We start from the raw sequence: 15709 nt of genomic DNA, 5'->3' as shown, positions 1-15709 counted from the left end.
TACATTTTAAACCTCTGACGAGTTCTATGTAGGCTTGGAAACTTTTCTGAAGACTGTGTACAAAAGGATGTTTTAAGCGGAGTTGTTACCAAACAGAGTTCACATGGTGGATTGTTGAAAGGCAGCAAAACAAAGAAATCAGACCCTGAGGAATAGGGTTGTGTTTGAAGTGTTTGAAGCCCCCTTGAAAGCAAATATCTCGCTGCTGGATAGCACAAGGGCATGAACTGGATGCTAATGACGCACTAAGTGGGTGGGAGTGAAACTGTAACGAATGCTAAGAGCTCTAAGGGTCTGTGTTGTCACTGCGATACAGTCCACCCTGAAGAGACAAAGAAAGTGTCCCCCAGTGCTTCCTGTCCTAGGGAGACTCAAAGCTCTGTGGTTTAAGGATGGAACAACAACAGAGCGTTGGAAGCCGTGGCCTAAAGCTTAGAGAAGCAGCTTTGGGACTAAAAGGTTGCCGGTTCGATTCCCTGGACCAGCAGGAATGGCTGAAGTGCCCTTGAGCAAGGCACCGAACCCCCACTTGCTCCCTGGGTGCTGTAGCAGGCTTTCGTCTAAACCGGGGAACGGGGCGCTGCGCCCCCTTACTGAAATGCCGATTGAACCCCAAGTCGCACTTAGGCCATGCACTTATGTGCTACTGCACAACATGCAATCTTTCTCAAAACGATCTTTTCTCCGTGAAAACATCCCAGCAACACCACGTGACAATGTGTCTGATCATCAAATACGTTATAATTACTCCAAAAATATTCCAATCATAGTAGATACACCGCCAGACGGTGCAAAAACAATCCGAATTGGCGTTTTCCAGACTGAGGCGCCATGTTGTTTACTTGTCGCGGCTGCTCTTGCGAGATTTGACATGGGTTGCATACAAGGTCAGCTGACTTGTAGAGCGAGATTTCTCGACACTGAATGACCTTTCACCCACCGGCGCGGGAGTTTTTGACAGAAGTAGTTCGTGAGTTGTTTTTGTTGACACTTGGGCATTTAAAGATGTCATCCCGCGGCACGAAGCGGAAGAAAGCCGAAGACTGTCCGGGGCAGAAGAAGATTACTTCTTTCTTTTTCAATGTTGACAGACAATTTGTTACAATTTCCCTCTCAGATAGCCTCAGAATGTCCCATTGTAGCCTCAATTTTTCAAAGGCTTCGCACGGCAGGGGGGGACGGACAACCGGCACCATTCCCCGCCCCCCTGCTTCGCTCCCTCGCCATGGTGAGCGCCCTCATACTAAATTTTTCTAGAAAAAACCCTGCTGTAGTATAGCTGCCTCCTGCTCTGGGTATATGTGTGTGTGTGTGTGCATGTATTCACTGCTTCAGATGGGTTAAATGCAGAGGAGGAATGTGTACATGTGACTAAAATAAAGGCTTCTTCTTCTAAGGGCATCAGCTGGTTAACTGCCAGTATCATAGCTAGTACTGATTAGTGGATATTGAGGAGGCTTAGGCCAGCGTTATACTTTCCACATCCGTGAGTACATGAGGGTCTGCTTGGGTCCATGTGATGTAAATTTCGTTATCAGAGGGTGGACGCACACTCTGCGTGGACATCTGTGTATCCTCTTATTTGTTGTGTTACGACAAGGGCACTAACTAGAAAGTACTGCACATGCATCTTCCAAGTTGACTAGAAAGTACAACCCCAAATCAGAAAAAGTTTGGACAGTAAAGTCTTTACTACTTTATAATGTTGGCATTTCTTCTCACACTTAACACTTAAAAGATGTTTATGGACTGAAGACACCAAGTAATGAAGTGTTTCAGGTGTTATTTTTGTCCCGTTCTTCCTGTAAACAGGTCTTAAGTGTGTGCAACAGTACTGGGTCGTGACTATCATATTTTTCATTTCTAAATTCTCCACACATTGTCTATTGGGGACAGAGGAGACACACCCTCTTCTCCCACAGCTACGCCTTTGTAATGTGTACAGAATGTGGTCTTGTTGAAATCTCCCTGGAAAAGACGTCGTCTTGAAGGCAGCACATGTTGCTCCAAAATCTCAGTGTATTTTCTGCATTAATGCTCCATCACAGAAGTGTAAGTTACCGTTACCAAGGGCACTGACCCAACACCATACCATGACACACCCTGGCTTTTGGACTTGTTCCTGGTAACAGTCTGGATGGCCATTTTCATCTTCAGGGCACACAGCGTCCATTTCTTCCAAAAAAGACCTGGAATACTGATGCGTCTGACCACAATATACATTTCCACTGTGTGATGGTCCATCCCAGACGCCTCCGAGCCCAGAGAAGTCGACGGCGCTACTTCTGGACACAGTTAACATAAGGCTTCCTTTTTGCACAGTAAAGTTTTAACTGGTGTTTGTGGATGTAACTCCATATTGTAGTGTTTGCCAGAGTAATCCCGAGCCCATGTGGTTCTATCAGCTGTAGACGAACAACGGTTCTTGATGCAGTGACGGATCAGAGATCACAGGGGTTCAGATTAGGCTTGAGCCCTTTGCCCTTTACACACTGAAATTCCTCCAGATTCCTTGTATGGTTTAATGATATTATGCAATTTAGAGGGTGAAATATTCAAATCCTTTCCTGTCTTTCTTTGAGGAAGATCAATAATTCTCTCACATATTTGTTGACAAACTGGAGATCCTCGGCCCTTATTTGCTCCTCAAAGACTCGTCCTTTCCTGGATACTGATTTTGTTCCAGATCATGATTACAGTCACCTGGTGACATCGCCTGCTTCAAATCACATCAGTATTTCATTGTTTTACCTCATTACCAGGCCTAAATTGACCCACCCGACTTTTTTGGGAATGTGTTGCGTGAAATGAAGTTGACCAAAAAAACATGAAATATCTTGGGTTCATTCTGTCTGCAATGAAATACAAGTCAAAGTACAATTAGAAATCACTGCTTTCTTTTCCGTTCCAACTTTTTCTGATTTGGGATTGTAGTATAATAGGAACACGGTGTCCACAGCTTAAATTGGACGGTCCATGGACGTCCACACAGAGCCTCGCGTACACCCAGTCTGACCCGAGTAGACCCTCACGTACTTGTGAACGTGGAAAGTATAAAACTGACCTCAGTGCTTATGTTGGAGAACCAAAACTCAGTGATGATGATAATACAGTAAAGACGATTGGTGGTAAGTTAACCAACCAAGAGTGAGCGCTGTTTGAAGCCCCGCCTCTCAGTACTATCAATAGAAGAGCACTGACTATTGACTACTAGCAATATTTTTACGAGTTATCAGTATTTTCTGACTGGACATTAATCAATCTCTCTCTGTCTCTCTCTCTCTCACCCAGCTCTCAGTAGCTCTCCTACAGATTCGACTCAGAGGCCGGAGAAACAGAACGAGGAGCCCCTCAAAGCCGACGACACCACCATCACGGATTCCTCTCTGATCACCGACCCTCCCTCCAAAGCAGAAACGCCCAGCAAACCCAGCAGCAGACCCAGCACGCCTGCAAACACCGCCACTCCTCAGAACAAAAAAGGTACTGCGCCGTATCAACTACGGCTACACTTAACGAAATATATAAAGGTCCCACAAAAATATTTTTGGTTTCTCATGGATCTACATGTCAATGTGAAACAATGTTTGTGGTGGAAAATTATTTGTAAATTGTAGGTGTCTGTGAGTAACAACGACAGGCCATTTTTATCCCCCGCTGGTCAAAAGGCCCGAAGGGGGATTATGTCGTAGCGATGGCTGTCCATCCGTCCATCCTGGGAAGCTTCTGAAATCAACTCCTCTTACAATTTTTGGAGGAATTTCATGAAACTTGACAGGATTCTTTGTTATATGTCGGTACTGCACATATTGCAATTTCATTAAATTCGGTCACATTTTACCAGAGTTACAGCCCTTGATTAACAAAATTATACTGTGACAATTTCATGAGGGTGGACGTTCTTCTGAAATCAACTCCTCTCACAATTTGTGGAGGAATTTCACCAAACTTGGCAGGATTCTTTGTTATATGTCGGTAGTACGCATATTGTAATTTCGTTAAAGGTCCCATGGCATGAAATTTTCACTTTCTGAGGTTTTTTAACGTTAAAATGAGTTCCTCTGACCTTCTTAAGTCACCCCAGTGGCTAGAAATTTCATAATGTGTAAACCAAACTATGCCCAACATTTGAGAATGGCGCGTCAAAACGGCGCGTTGATAAGCTCTTCCCTTTACTACGTCAGCAAGGGAGATGATCCCCACGCCCCCCCTCTGGATTCCCACCCACTGTATGGATTGCCCCGCCCAGTTGTAGTGAGGAGACCATAGAGGACACATGGCACCACCTAAGCGAGCGAAACATGGAAGTTGTGCTGTACATGGATGTGACAACACAGAAAAGAGTCTGTTTTTACTGCCGACGGGAGAGCCCCTGAAGACGCAGTGGCTTAATTTTATTTACTCCAATAATATGCCGTCGAGTCTACCTAAGACGGTGTATGTTTGTCGGAAGCATTTTCCTGAGGAATGTTTCCACAACTTGGGACAGTACAGGGCAGGTTTTGCACATCGACTGTCACTGAAGCCTGGGTCCGTACCAAGCATCCCTGCCGCATCAGCCACAAACACCGAACAAGTAAGTGTATAACTGTTAAGTCGTTTTGCCGTGTTTTAAAATCGGTGCGTTAGCCTTGCAATGGCTACATTAGCTGTGCAGCTAACCGCTTCCTGCAGTTAGCCAGGTACTCTGCGCTACAAAACCAAAAAGCATGCAGCATGCTCTGTTATAATAGCCAATCAAAACAGTTTTTACAAAGACACCCACATTCTTTTTTTTAAGTCACTCGTTCATTTTATTTGTTTGTTTGTTCAGTAAAAGCCCAAACATTTGTTGAATTTATTTTATTTCCTCGCGTCGCACCTTAATGACGTCAGCGCGCGGTATTTTTCCCTTCGCGGTTTGTTCCTTCTCTCTCGCCATAGTAAGACACCCACATCCGCTTGTTCTGACCCACTGGAGGTAGCGTCACAGTGCTGTTAGCCAATCAGAGGTAACACGTTTACATGTCATGAATATTAATGATAAGACCCGCCCCCACCCTCTACCCTTCCCCGCCTCCTGCTTCTCATTAGCAAAACGACGCACTGGGAAAAGCGCTGAAATGGGGCTTTCTCCCAGGAGGCTATATCTACGTGCCGAGGGTTCATTTCGAGAAAGGCTGCGGATATAACATCCGGAAACCTCCACGAGCCCGTTTAAAGCATCAACAAACCACCATGCCATGGGTCCTTTAAATTCAGTCACATTTGACCAGAGTTACAGCCCTTGTTTAACAGCCTTGTACTTTCACAATTTCATGAAGGTGCGCTCGCCTTCTGACATCAACTTCTCTCACAATTTTTGGACGAATTTCTTGAAGCTCGGCAAAAGGCCTTGTTATATGACGTTAATGCGCAGATTGCGATTTAATTTCGTTTGTGAAAATTTTCCCAGAGTTTTGACCCTTGATTAAATAACTTGTACTTTGACAATTTCATGAGGGTGCACGTTCTTCTGAAATCAACTCCGCTCACAATTTGTGGAGGAATTTCACCAAACTTGGCAAAAGGCTTTGTTATATGACAGTTATACGCAAATTTAAATTTCGTTTAATTTGGGCATATTTTCCCAGAGTTATGCCCTTGATTATTAACAAACTTGTACTTTGGCAATTTCATCAAGGTGTGCTTGCTTTCTGAAATCAACTTCCCGCACAATTTTTGGAAGAATTTCATGTAATTTGGCAAAAAGTTTTTATCCCCTGCTGGCCGAAAGGCCCGAAGGGGGATTATGTCGTGGCGACGTCCGTCTGTCCATCCGTCCGTCCCGGGAAGGGTACTCACCTTCTGAAATCAACTCCTCTCACAATTTTGGGAGGAATTTCACGAAACTTGACAGGATTCTTTGTTGTATGTCGGTAATACGCATATTTCAATTTCGTTCAATTCACTCGCATTTTACTAGAATTATGGCCTAGTTGCCCGCGGGGGATATTATGTTCTCAGAGCACTCTTGTAAAGAGTGTGAAGAGCTGAATTGAAAGCTTATTTAATTTTGTAAATACTATTGGTTATTGCCCGTGAACCTGATTTCCTCTGAATGGTGCTCTTCACAGGGGCCGTGTTGTGTTCTGTCAAAATGACGTAAGTCGCTCCCTGTGTCTCCTCAGTGACGTAGACTCGGCCCTAGCCTAAAGGCCAATTTATGCTGACAACCCAGTCCTCGCAGATAGCGTCGCAGACAGTGTCTGCGTAGCCCCCCCCCCCCCACCTTCGCAGACGCTCTGCGCGCACCTCCCAAAAATTGTGACCACCGCAGAAGCCTCGCAGACAGCGCCGCAGACAAGAGGGCTCTGATTGGTCCACTCTACATCCGCTGTACACGCACTTCCGCTTCCCTACTTTCCCGGTTTGGTTTGTTTTCACGACCGCCATTTTTAAAAACACGAGCGAAGATGGAGCAGCATGAAGAGCGGTTGATCGAGGAAGTACGGACATCTATACGACTCCAGTTCTAGTCATTATAAGTAATCGGAGGATAAACACTCCACTAACCACACCCACCAACTACTCTTAGCGACTTCGCGCCCCCTTGCGTTGTGCCGGTGAATAACATCGCGCACGCCTATTACTCCCTGCTCAACGATAAATTACAACTGTCTGCGAAAAGCTATCTGCGAAAGCCTTGTCGCAAGAGCATGTAGAGGCCTTAAGTCTCCGGCGAGGAGTACTGATTGCGAGGTCCCGTACAATTGAAACTTTCAGGCAAGTGGGGGAGGGGATTCTCTGCCGAGGCTGTGCGCAGTGTGTTAGTGCGAGCATGTAGGCTACGGGAAATGATAGTGTCTTGGATTAGCACTAATCCCATGTTTTGGAAAATTGAAACTATTATCTCGGGCCCCTCTGGGGTGCAGAGGTGAACAAAGAACCCAACTTAATTACTTAAGTCAAAGTGCAGATCCCGCTGGTCACATGTGACTCCGATTCAAGTGAAAGTTGTCCAGTCAAATTTTTACTTAAGTTAAAGTACTGAAGTACTTGCTTTTAAAAATACTTAAGTATTAAAAGTACATTTTCTGTCAACGCATCGTTGTATGACAAAACCTAACGCCGTTACCAAAGACAGAAATGTGAATTCACAAAATGAACGCATGCTGTGCATCATGGTGGTTTAACGTTAAGTTAGCTAGTCAGTGAAACTCCACCTGACATGCTAGCAAACTCTTTTCAAACTCGAAATCATATTGGGGAGCTAACGCTACTAGAAAAGAAAGATTTCTACATTCTGTTTATTTGGCAAGATTATGCTAAAACATATTTCTGAAAGGACTTCAGATAAGTTAACGTTATTCATGTTAGCGTAACTCTGTTTGTACATGCTAACTAACAGTGTCTAGCTATGTGTAAACGTTAGCTGTGGACAAGGCTACGGCAACTTGGTGGGCAAATCCATAGAAAGTCATTTGATTAACCAGACTGCATAGCTACGTTTGCAACGTTATCGCTAGCTCTAAAAGCACAGACAACTTTGTTGCAAGCTTTCTCTTGGAATAAAATGTTTATATCCCTCAATATGCTTCTGCAGGTTGGACGGCGAGTTTTTGTAGGCCGTGATGTGGTTCGTTTTCGGCAAACATTTAAAACGAAACGTTTCGGAAAACTGAAACATGGGTTCATGGGCCATGAGTGCGTGCGTTCTCCAGAAGACCCGCCTCCTTCCATTCTGCCATCAACTGATCGTGTTAAATAACGCTGCTGAGAAATCACTGAGCTTGATGTTATACAGTCTATGGATGTGACGTGACCCTAGTGATTACTGATCGGCTGTCTCAGTGTCACCTGCGGGGTAAAAAAAAACCCAATCATGTTTTAGAAAAAAAAGAAAAAACATCTACTTTCAAAGCTGCTTCATAGTAACGAGTAATGAGGACCTTGATAGAAATGTAGTGGAGTGAAAAGTACCATATTTGTCTTTCAAATGTAGTGAAGTTAAAGTCAGAAGTTTCCAAAAAAAAATACTCAAGTAAAGTACAGATTAGGGATGTTAACCGATGACCGATGGTTGACCGAATCAACGTCAACCGGTTAATTTTTTTTTGGTTGTCGGTTAAAAAAAAAATCAATCGTTTTGAAGCTGCCGATTTTGGAGCGGAGAACCTGCAATTCTGTGTTGTAAACGCTTGGGGCATGCCATGCGGTGTAAGGACGACAGCTGACAAATCAGAAACACCCATTCGGTCATGTCCCGCCCTCCCGCCCCAGTTGAAGACAGCTGCCACTCGGCGAAAGAAAAGTGTAGACACAGGCTTTTTAGCTTACAAATTACTATAATTCAGGGATGCAAACAGCGCGCCTTTTGGCGGATGCCGCCTTTTTCACGGCTGAATCGTGCAGATCCGATTTTTTTTGGGGGGGGGGGCATTGGAGTGTCTGATTATAATTTCATGAGAGTAAATTCTGTATTAAAATTACTAAATAAGCAAATGCCGTTACAGTCCATGAAACATAGGAAGTATGAGAAGAAAACAGTAAATCAGAAAGCTGCGCACATTTGCGCAGCTTCCGCGAAAACGTGCGCAGCTTTCTGATTTACTGTTTTCTTCTCATACTTATACTTCCTATGTTTCATGGACTGTAACGGCATTTGCTTATTTAGTGATTTTAATACAGAATTTACTCTCATGAAATTATAATCAGACACTCCAATGCCCCCCCCCCCCCAAAAAAAAAAATCGGATCTGCACGATTCAGCTGTGAAAAAGGCGGCATCCGCCAAAAGGCGCGCTGTTTGCATCCCTGTTTAGACTCCTAGGTTAACCGACTTTAACCGGCTAATGAGGCTCGGTGGTCGGTCAAGATTTTTTTTAGTTTTCGCCATCCCTAGTACAGATACTCAAAAAGTGTACTTAAGTACAGCACTCAAGCAAATGTACTTCGCTACTGTCCACCTCTGCTGGGGTGTCACCAATCCATGTGCAAAGTATGCAGTATGTGCGTCCAGCCGTGTCCATTTGCATAGGTGAACAGACAGACAGACAGCCTTCTCATCTCATTATCTCTAGCCGCTTTATCCTGTTCTACAGGGTCGCAGGCAAGCTGGAGCCTATCCCAGCTGACTAGTCTCTGGTCTCATATCTAGAGTATTTTACTAATTACAGGTCACAAAAGGAGAATCTTTTAAGCTAGCAATGCTTGGTTGTAGAATTTAACAATCCTAATATTAGTATATTTATCTTAAATTCAGTTTTTACTGCTAAGACTTTGTCATGAGGGCGGCACGGTGGTGTAGTGGTTAGCGCTGTCGCCTCACAGCAAGAAGGTGCTGGGTTCGAGCCCTGGGGCCGGCGAGGGCCTTTCTGTGTGGAGTTTGCATGTTCTCCCCGTGTCCGTGTGGGTTTCCTCCGGGTGCTCCGGTTTCCCCCACAGTCCAAAGACATGTAGGTTAGGTTAACCAGTGACTCTAAATTGAGCGTAGGTGTGAATGTGAGTGTGAATGGTTGTCTATGTGTCAGCCCTGTGATGACCTGGCGACTTGTCCAGGGTGTACCCCGCCTTTCGCCCGTAGTCAGCTGGGATAGGCTCCAGCTTGCCTGCGACCCTGTAGAACAGGATAAAGCGGCTACAGATAATGAGATGAGATGAGATGAGACTTTGTCATGAATTTAAGTGAAATACCCTTAAAATGAAATAAATAAAAATGACTCGAATGGCTAAATGTAAGAAGTACGATCTTGTTATAAGAACTATTTTGATTATTTTGAGTTAATCAGATCTCGCGTAATAAGTTCGCCAATCTTATTTTGGAATTATTTCATCTAAAAGCAGGTTAGATTTTTCATCTTACTTTAAGAAATCTTACCCAGTCAAATTTGACTCGTTCCATTGGCAGATTTTTTTTTTCACCCGATTCAAGCAAATATGCTTCGTTTTAATCTTTTATTTCTTATTTTTGAAAGGCCATTTTTTGCAGTGTAGTGTAAAAACCTATGCCAAATCAAATATACCAGTATGGAACATGGTGAAGAAAGAAGGAGATTTGTGAACGGTAGCTTGACCTGAACCCTGGTGTGTTTTCCTGCCCTTCGGTGCAGTGAGTTTGCACAGCAGCATGATACAGTACTGAAACCTGTCGATTCTGTTCTACGCCACTCAGCTTAATGGCATCAGGCATGCAGAGTCACTGTAGCTCACTCACTGCTCCACACACTCATACAATGATGAGTGGCTGGTTGTTTTTCCAAACGCTACATCGTACTGTAGCACACGGCGGCACATGCCATCGTGACTCTTCATGAATCTTCTCTCTGTTTCGCTTTTAATCGACCAGATGGTTGTGGCTCGATGCCAAGTCATTGTTTGTTTCGAGCAGGAAGACGGAACACAACAGCTGCAGTTTTTCAGCTGGGTGTGTGAGTGTGTGTCGACAAGCATTCTCAAACATTCTGACAGTCCCAAGTGTTCTCCACCAACATCTTAGCGAGAAGTTGCCATAGCAACAGACTGTCCCATGTTAGATTCGCACGGTAAATCTTGCATAAGCTGCATAGAATAGCACAGACGAACACACACACACACACACACACTCATGGTAGTGTGAAAGAAAACACACAACAGGCTGCAAGACGTACGTCTGAATGGACATACATTGGTATGCAAAAGTTTGGGCACCCCTGGTCAAAATTGCTGTTACTGTGAACAGTTAAGCAAGTTGAAGATCTCCAAAAGGCATGAAGTTAAAGACGACTCATTCCCTTTATATTTTAAGCAAAAACAATTTTTTATTTTCATCTTTTACATTTTCAAAAGCAAAAGTTTGGGCACCCTGCATGGTTAGTACCTAGTAACACCCCCTTTGGCAAGTATCACAGCTTGTAAACACTTTTTATAGCCAGCTAATAATCTTTCAGTTCTTACCTGGGGGATTTTCCCACATTCGTCCTTGTAAAAGGCTTCCAGTTCTACAAGTTTCTTGGGCTGTCTTGCATGCACTGCTCTTTTGAGATCTATCCACAGATTTTCAATGATGTTTAGGTCAGGGGACTGTGAGGGCCAGGGCAAAACCTTCAGCTTGTGCCTCTTGAGGTATTCCATTGTAGATTTTGAGGTGCGTTTTGGATCATTGTCTTATTGTAGGACCCGTCCTCTTTTTAACCTCAACTTTTTTACAGATGGTGTGATGTTTGCTTCCAGAGTTTGCTGGTATTTATTCGAATCCATGCTTCCCTCGACCAATGAAATGTGCCCTGTGCCACTGGCTGCAACCCAACCCCAAAGCATGATCGATCCACAGCCATGCTTCAGAGTTGGAGAGGTGTTCTTTTCCTGGAATTTGGCACCTTTTTTCTCCAAACATACCTTTGCACATGTGGCCAAAAAGTTCTATTTTGATTTCATCAGTCCACAGGACTTGTTTCCAAAATGCATCAGGCTTATTTAGATGTTCATTTGCAAACTTCAGATGCTGAATTTTGTGGCTCGGACGCAGGAAAGGTTTTCTTCTGATGACTCTTCCATGAAGGTCATATTTGTTCAGGTGTCGCTGCATAGTAGAACAGAACAGTGCACCACCACTCCAGGGTCTGCTAAATCTTTCTGAAGGTCTTTTGCAGTCAAACAGAGGTTTTTATTCGCCTTTCTAGCAATCCAACGAGCAGTTCTTTCAGAAAGTTTTCTTCATCTTCCAGACCTCACCTTGATCGCCACTGTTTCTGTTAACTGTCATTTCTTAATAACATTACGATCTGAGGAAACGGCTACCTGAAAACACTTTGCTACGTTCTTGTAGCCTTCTCCTGCTTCGTGAGCATCGATTATTTTATTATTCAGAATGCGAGGGAGTTGCTTAGAGGAGCCCATGGCTGTTGATTTTAGGGACAAGTTTGAGGAGTCAGAGAATTTATACAGCTTTGAAATCTGCGACCTTTCCTAACGAAGAATTTGAACAAGCCGCAGCTCAATAAGCTAATTAAGGTCTGGAACCTTGGTAAAAGTTACCTGAGAACTCAAATGTATTGGGGTGCCCAAACTTTCGCATGGTGTTCCTTTTCTTTTTTCACTCTCATCTCATCTCATTATCTGTAGCCACTTTATCCTGTTCTACAGGGTCACAGGCAAGCTGGAGCCTATCCCAGCTGACTACGGGCGAAAGGCGGGGTACACCCTGGACAAGTCGTCAGGTCATCACAGGGCTGACACATAGACACAGACAACCATTCACACTCACATTCACACCTACGGTCAATTTAGAGTCACCAGTTAACCTAACCTGCATGTCTTTGGACTGTGGGGGAAACCGGAGCACCCGGAGGAAACCCACGCGGACACGGGGAGAACATGCAAACTCCACACAGAAAGGCCCTCGCCGGCCACGGGGCTCGAACCCGGACCTTCTTGCTGTGAGGTGACAGCGCTAACCACTACACCACCGTGCCGCCCCTTTTTCACTCTCCAATTGTACAATACAAAAATAATACACAAGTCTTGCAGAAAACGCTGAAAAGAAATGTCTCGTCTTTACCTTTATGCCTTTTGGTGATCAGTTCATCTTCTGCTCACTTAACTATTCACAGTAACAGACATTTTCAGTAAGGGTGCCCAAACTTTTGCATGCCACTGTATACAAAGTGAAAGGTTTGGCCAATCGGTAATCGTTCAGTAGATGACAGAGCTTAATTTTGTCCTTCATACGAATGTGAATATTCTCTAATTAAATGGTTAAAGTCATGACAGCACTGTTGGTAATAAGTAGGAAAAATAGGAACAATTACTGTGAAAAGACATCGTAGAACTAACTGAGCTAAAATGATCTAGATAGCTAGCGGTCTGTTAGTAATCTGGAACCCCATTTGTTACACTGACGGTCAAAAATTAAAAATGAAAATAGCCTCAGTGAGGCTGGAGCTCATACCGGCCACTGTTGTTGTGTGTGAGTTTGAAATCCGATCAGTCCTTTGGGAGGAGTAGCGATTTTTGTGAAATTGTATATGACCCCTGCGTAGCTTCATCTATGGCAGGTGGCGCCACCTGGTGAACAGTTCTTGTTGGAATATGTCTTTAGAGTCTTCTGGATGAGTTTCAGTGAAAACGTCCCAGCAGTTTACAAACAGTAGTGTTTGGTATGACGAGTCACCCATAAATTTCAAACACCCATAATATGTTAAATATGACAGGTGGCGCTACAATCTTGACAACTTTTGTACACACCAACCTGGGGAACGTTCCATATGGGTTTGATCAAAATCTGATCAATCCTGTAGGAGGAGTAGCGATTTTTGTGAAATTGCACATGACTCCTCTGTCGCCGCATCCATTTTAGGTGGCGCCACCTGGTGAACAATTCTTGTTGGAATATGTCTTTAGAGTCTTCTGGGTGAGTTTCAGTGAGAACCTCCCAGCAGTTTACGAACAGTAGTGTTTAATGTGACGTCACCCAAAAATTTCAAACGCCCATAAAATTGTATGACAGTTGGCGCTACCATCTTGACAACTTTTATGCACACCTACCTGAGGAACATTGCATGTGAGTTTGATTGAAATCCGATCAATCGTATAGGAGGAGTAGCGAGTTTTGTAAATTGTGGACGGATGGACGATGCGTGATCGCATAAGCTCATCCGACCTGGCCTGCGGCCGGATGAGCAAAAATGAGTTATCAGCATGGTAAAAACGATCGTTGTTCTTGCAGTTTCTTCATCGGATATCTTTAGGGAACTGATTTATCCAGAAAATAAATAAATAAATAAGTAAATAAAGCTCATAGAATGTTTTCTACTCAAACCATGGCAGAGTTTCCATACCGTTATAACACAGATTCATTCATAACACAGTCAGATTCTGTGGATCCCAACTACTGTGTTAAAACAGCGCTCCAGTGTATTATTATTTATATTTTCTTTCTTTCTTTCTTTTTTTTTTGATGTTACACAGATGGACTGAGCTCGGAGCAGAAACAGAAGCTGGCTAAACAGAGGAGAGAGGAGAGGGCCAAATACCTGGGTAAGACACACCTCAGGTGATCATGGGTCTGACCTGTAGGTCTTTAAATGCAAACATTTAATTATGGCAAGGATTTATTAACCAAATTAAGTGCTAAAGAGACATTTTATTCACACAGTGTAAATGCATTTAGTCATCCTAAAATTTACATGAAAAGTCTTCATGATATTTAGGACACATACCCATACACCCATCCCCTTTTCTATGAAGTTGTGTTATTCGAGGTTAAATTTCTAATTACAGTGGTGAAGAGTTTGTGAACTCTTTAGAATTTTCTATATTTCTGCATAAATATGACCTAAAACATCATCAGATTTTCACACAAGTCCTAAAAGTAGATCAAGAGAACCCAGTTAAACAAATGAGACAAAAATATTATACTTGGTCACTTATTTATTGAGGAAAATGATCCAATATTACATATCTGTGAGTGGCAAAAGTATGTGAACCTTTGCTTGTGCAGCAATAACTGCAACTAAACGTTTCCGGTAACTGTTGGTCAGTCCTGCACACCGGCTTGGAGGAATTTTAGCCCGTTCCTCCGTACAGAACAGCTTCAACTCTGGGGTGTTGGTGGGTTTCCTCACATGAACTGCTCGCTTCAGGTCCTTCCACAACATTTCCATTGGATTAAGGTCAGGACTTTGACGTGGCCATTCCAAAACATTCACTTTATTCTTCTTTAACCATCCTTTGGTAGAACAACTTGTGTGCTTAGGGTCGTTGTCTTGCTGCATGACCCACCTTCTCTTGAGATTCAGTTCATGGACAGATGTCCTGACATTTTCCTTTAGAATTCGCTGGTATAATTCAGAATTCATTGTTCCATCAATGATGGCAAGCCGTCCTGGCCCAGATGCAACAAAACAGGCCCAAACCATGATACTACCACCACCATGTTTCACAGATGGGATAAGGTTCTTATGCTGGAATGCAGTGTTTTCCTTTCTCCAAGCATAACGCTTCTCATTTAAACCAAAAAGTTCTATTTTGGTCTCATCCATCCCAAAACATTTTTCCAATAGCCTTCTGGCTTGTCCACGTGATCTTTAGCAAACTGCAGACGAGCAGCAATGTTCTTTTTGGAGAGCAGTGGCTTTCTCCTTGCAACCCTGCCATGCACACCATTGTTGTTCAGTGTTCTCCTGATGGTGGACTCATGAACATTAACATTAGCCAATGTGAGAGAGGCCTTCAGTTGCTTAGAAGTTACCCTGGGATCCTTTGTGACCTCGCCAACTATTCCTTGCCTTGCTCTTGGAGTGATCTTTGTTGGTCAACCACTCCTGGGGAGGGTAACAATGGACTTGAATTTCCTCTGTTTGTACACAATCTGTCTGACTGTGGATTGGTGGAGTCCAAACTCTTGAGAGATGGTTTTGTAACCTTTTCCAGCCTGATGAGCATCAACAACGCTTTTTCTGAGCTCCTCAGAAATCTCCTTTGTTCGTGCCATTATACACTTCCACAAACGTGTTGTGAAGATCAGACTTTGATAGATCCCTGTTCTTTAAATAAAACAGGGTGCCCACTCACACCTGATTGTCATCCCACTGATTGAAAACACCTGACTCTAATTTCACCTTCAAATTAACTGCTAATCCTAGAGGTTCACATACTTTTGCCATTCACAGATATGTAATATTGGATCATTTTCCTCAATAAATAAATGACCAAGTATAATATTTTTGTCTCATTTGTTTAACTGGGTTCTCTTTATCTACTTTTAGGACTT

The 15709-nt window shown here is 43.5% G+C and overlaps 1 protein-coding gene across 4 annotated transcripts in view; it reads left to right on the top strand.

The window, feature by feature from the left end:
- The window catches only part of map7d1b (MAP7 domain containing 1b), a 139427-nt gene that overhangs the window by 64439 nt on the left and 59279 nt on the right, over nucleotides 1-15709 (top strand). For all 4 annotated transcript variants that reach the window (XM_060915363.1, XM_060915366.1, XM_060915364.1 and 1 more), the window contains exons 2-3: nucleotides 3292-3483; nucleotides 13906-13974. In XM_060915363.1, the coding sequence (XP_060771346.1) occupies nucleotides 3292-3483; nucleotides 13906-13974 (261 nt within the window). The remainder of the gene's footprint in view (nucleotides 1-3291; nucleotides 3484-13905; nucleotides 13975-15709) is intronic.

Source organism: Neoarius graeffei, chromosome 2 (assembly GCF_027579695.1).
Source record: "Neoarius graeffei isolate fNeoGra1 chromosome 2, fNeoGra1.pri, whole genome shotgun sequence".
Taxonomy (NCBI): Eukaryota; Metazoa; Chordata; class Actinopteri; order Siluriformes; family Ariidae; genus Neoarius; species Neoarius graeffei.
The sequence above is the reverse complement of the archived record's forward strand: the minus strand, read 5'-3'. Positions and strand labels throughout refer to the sequence as shown.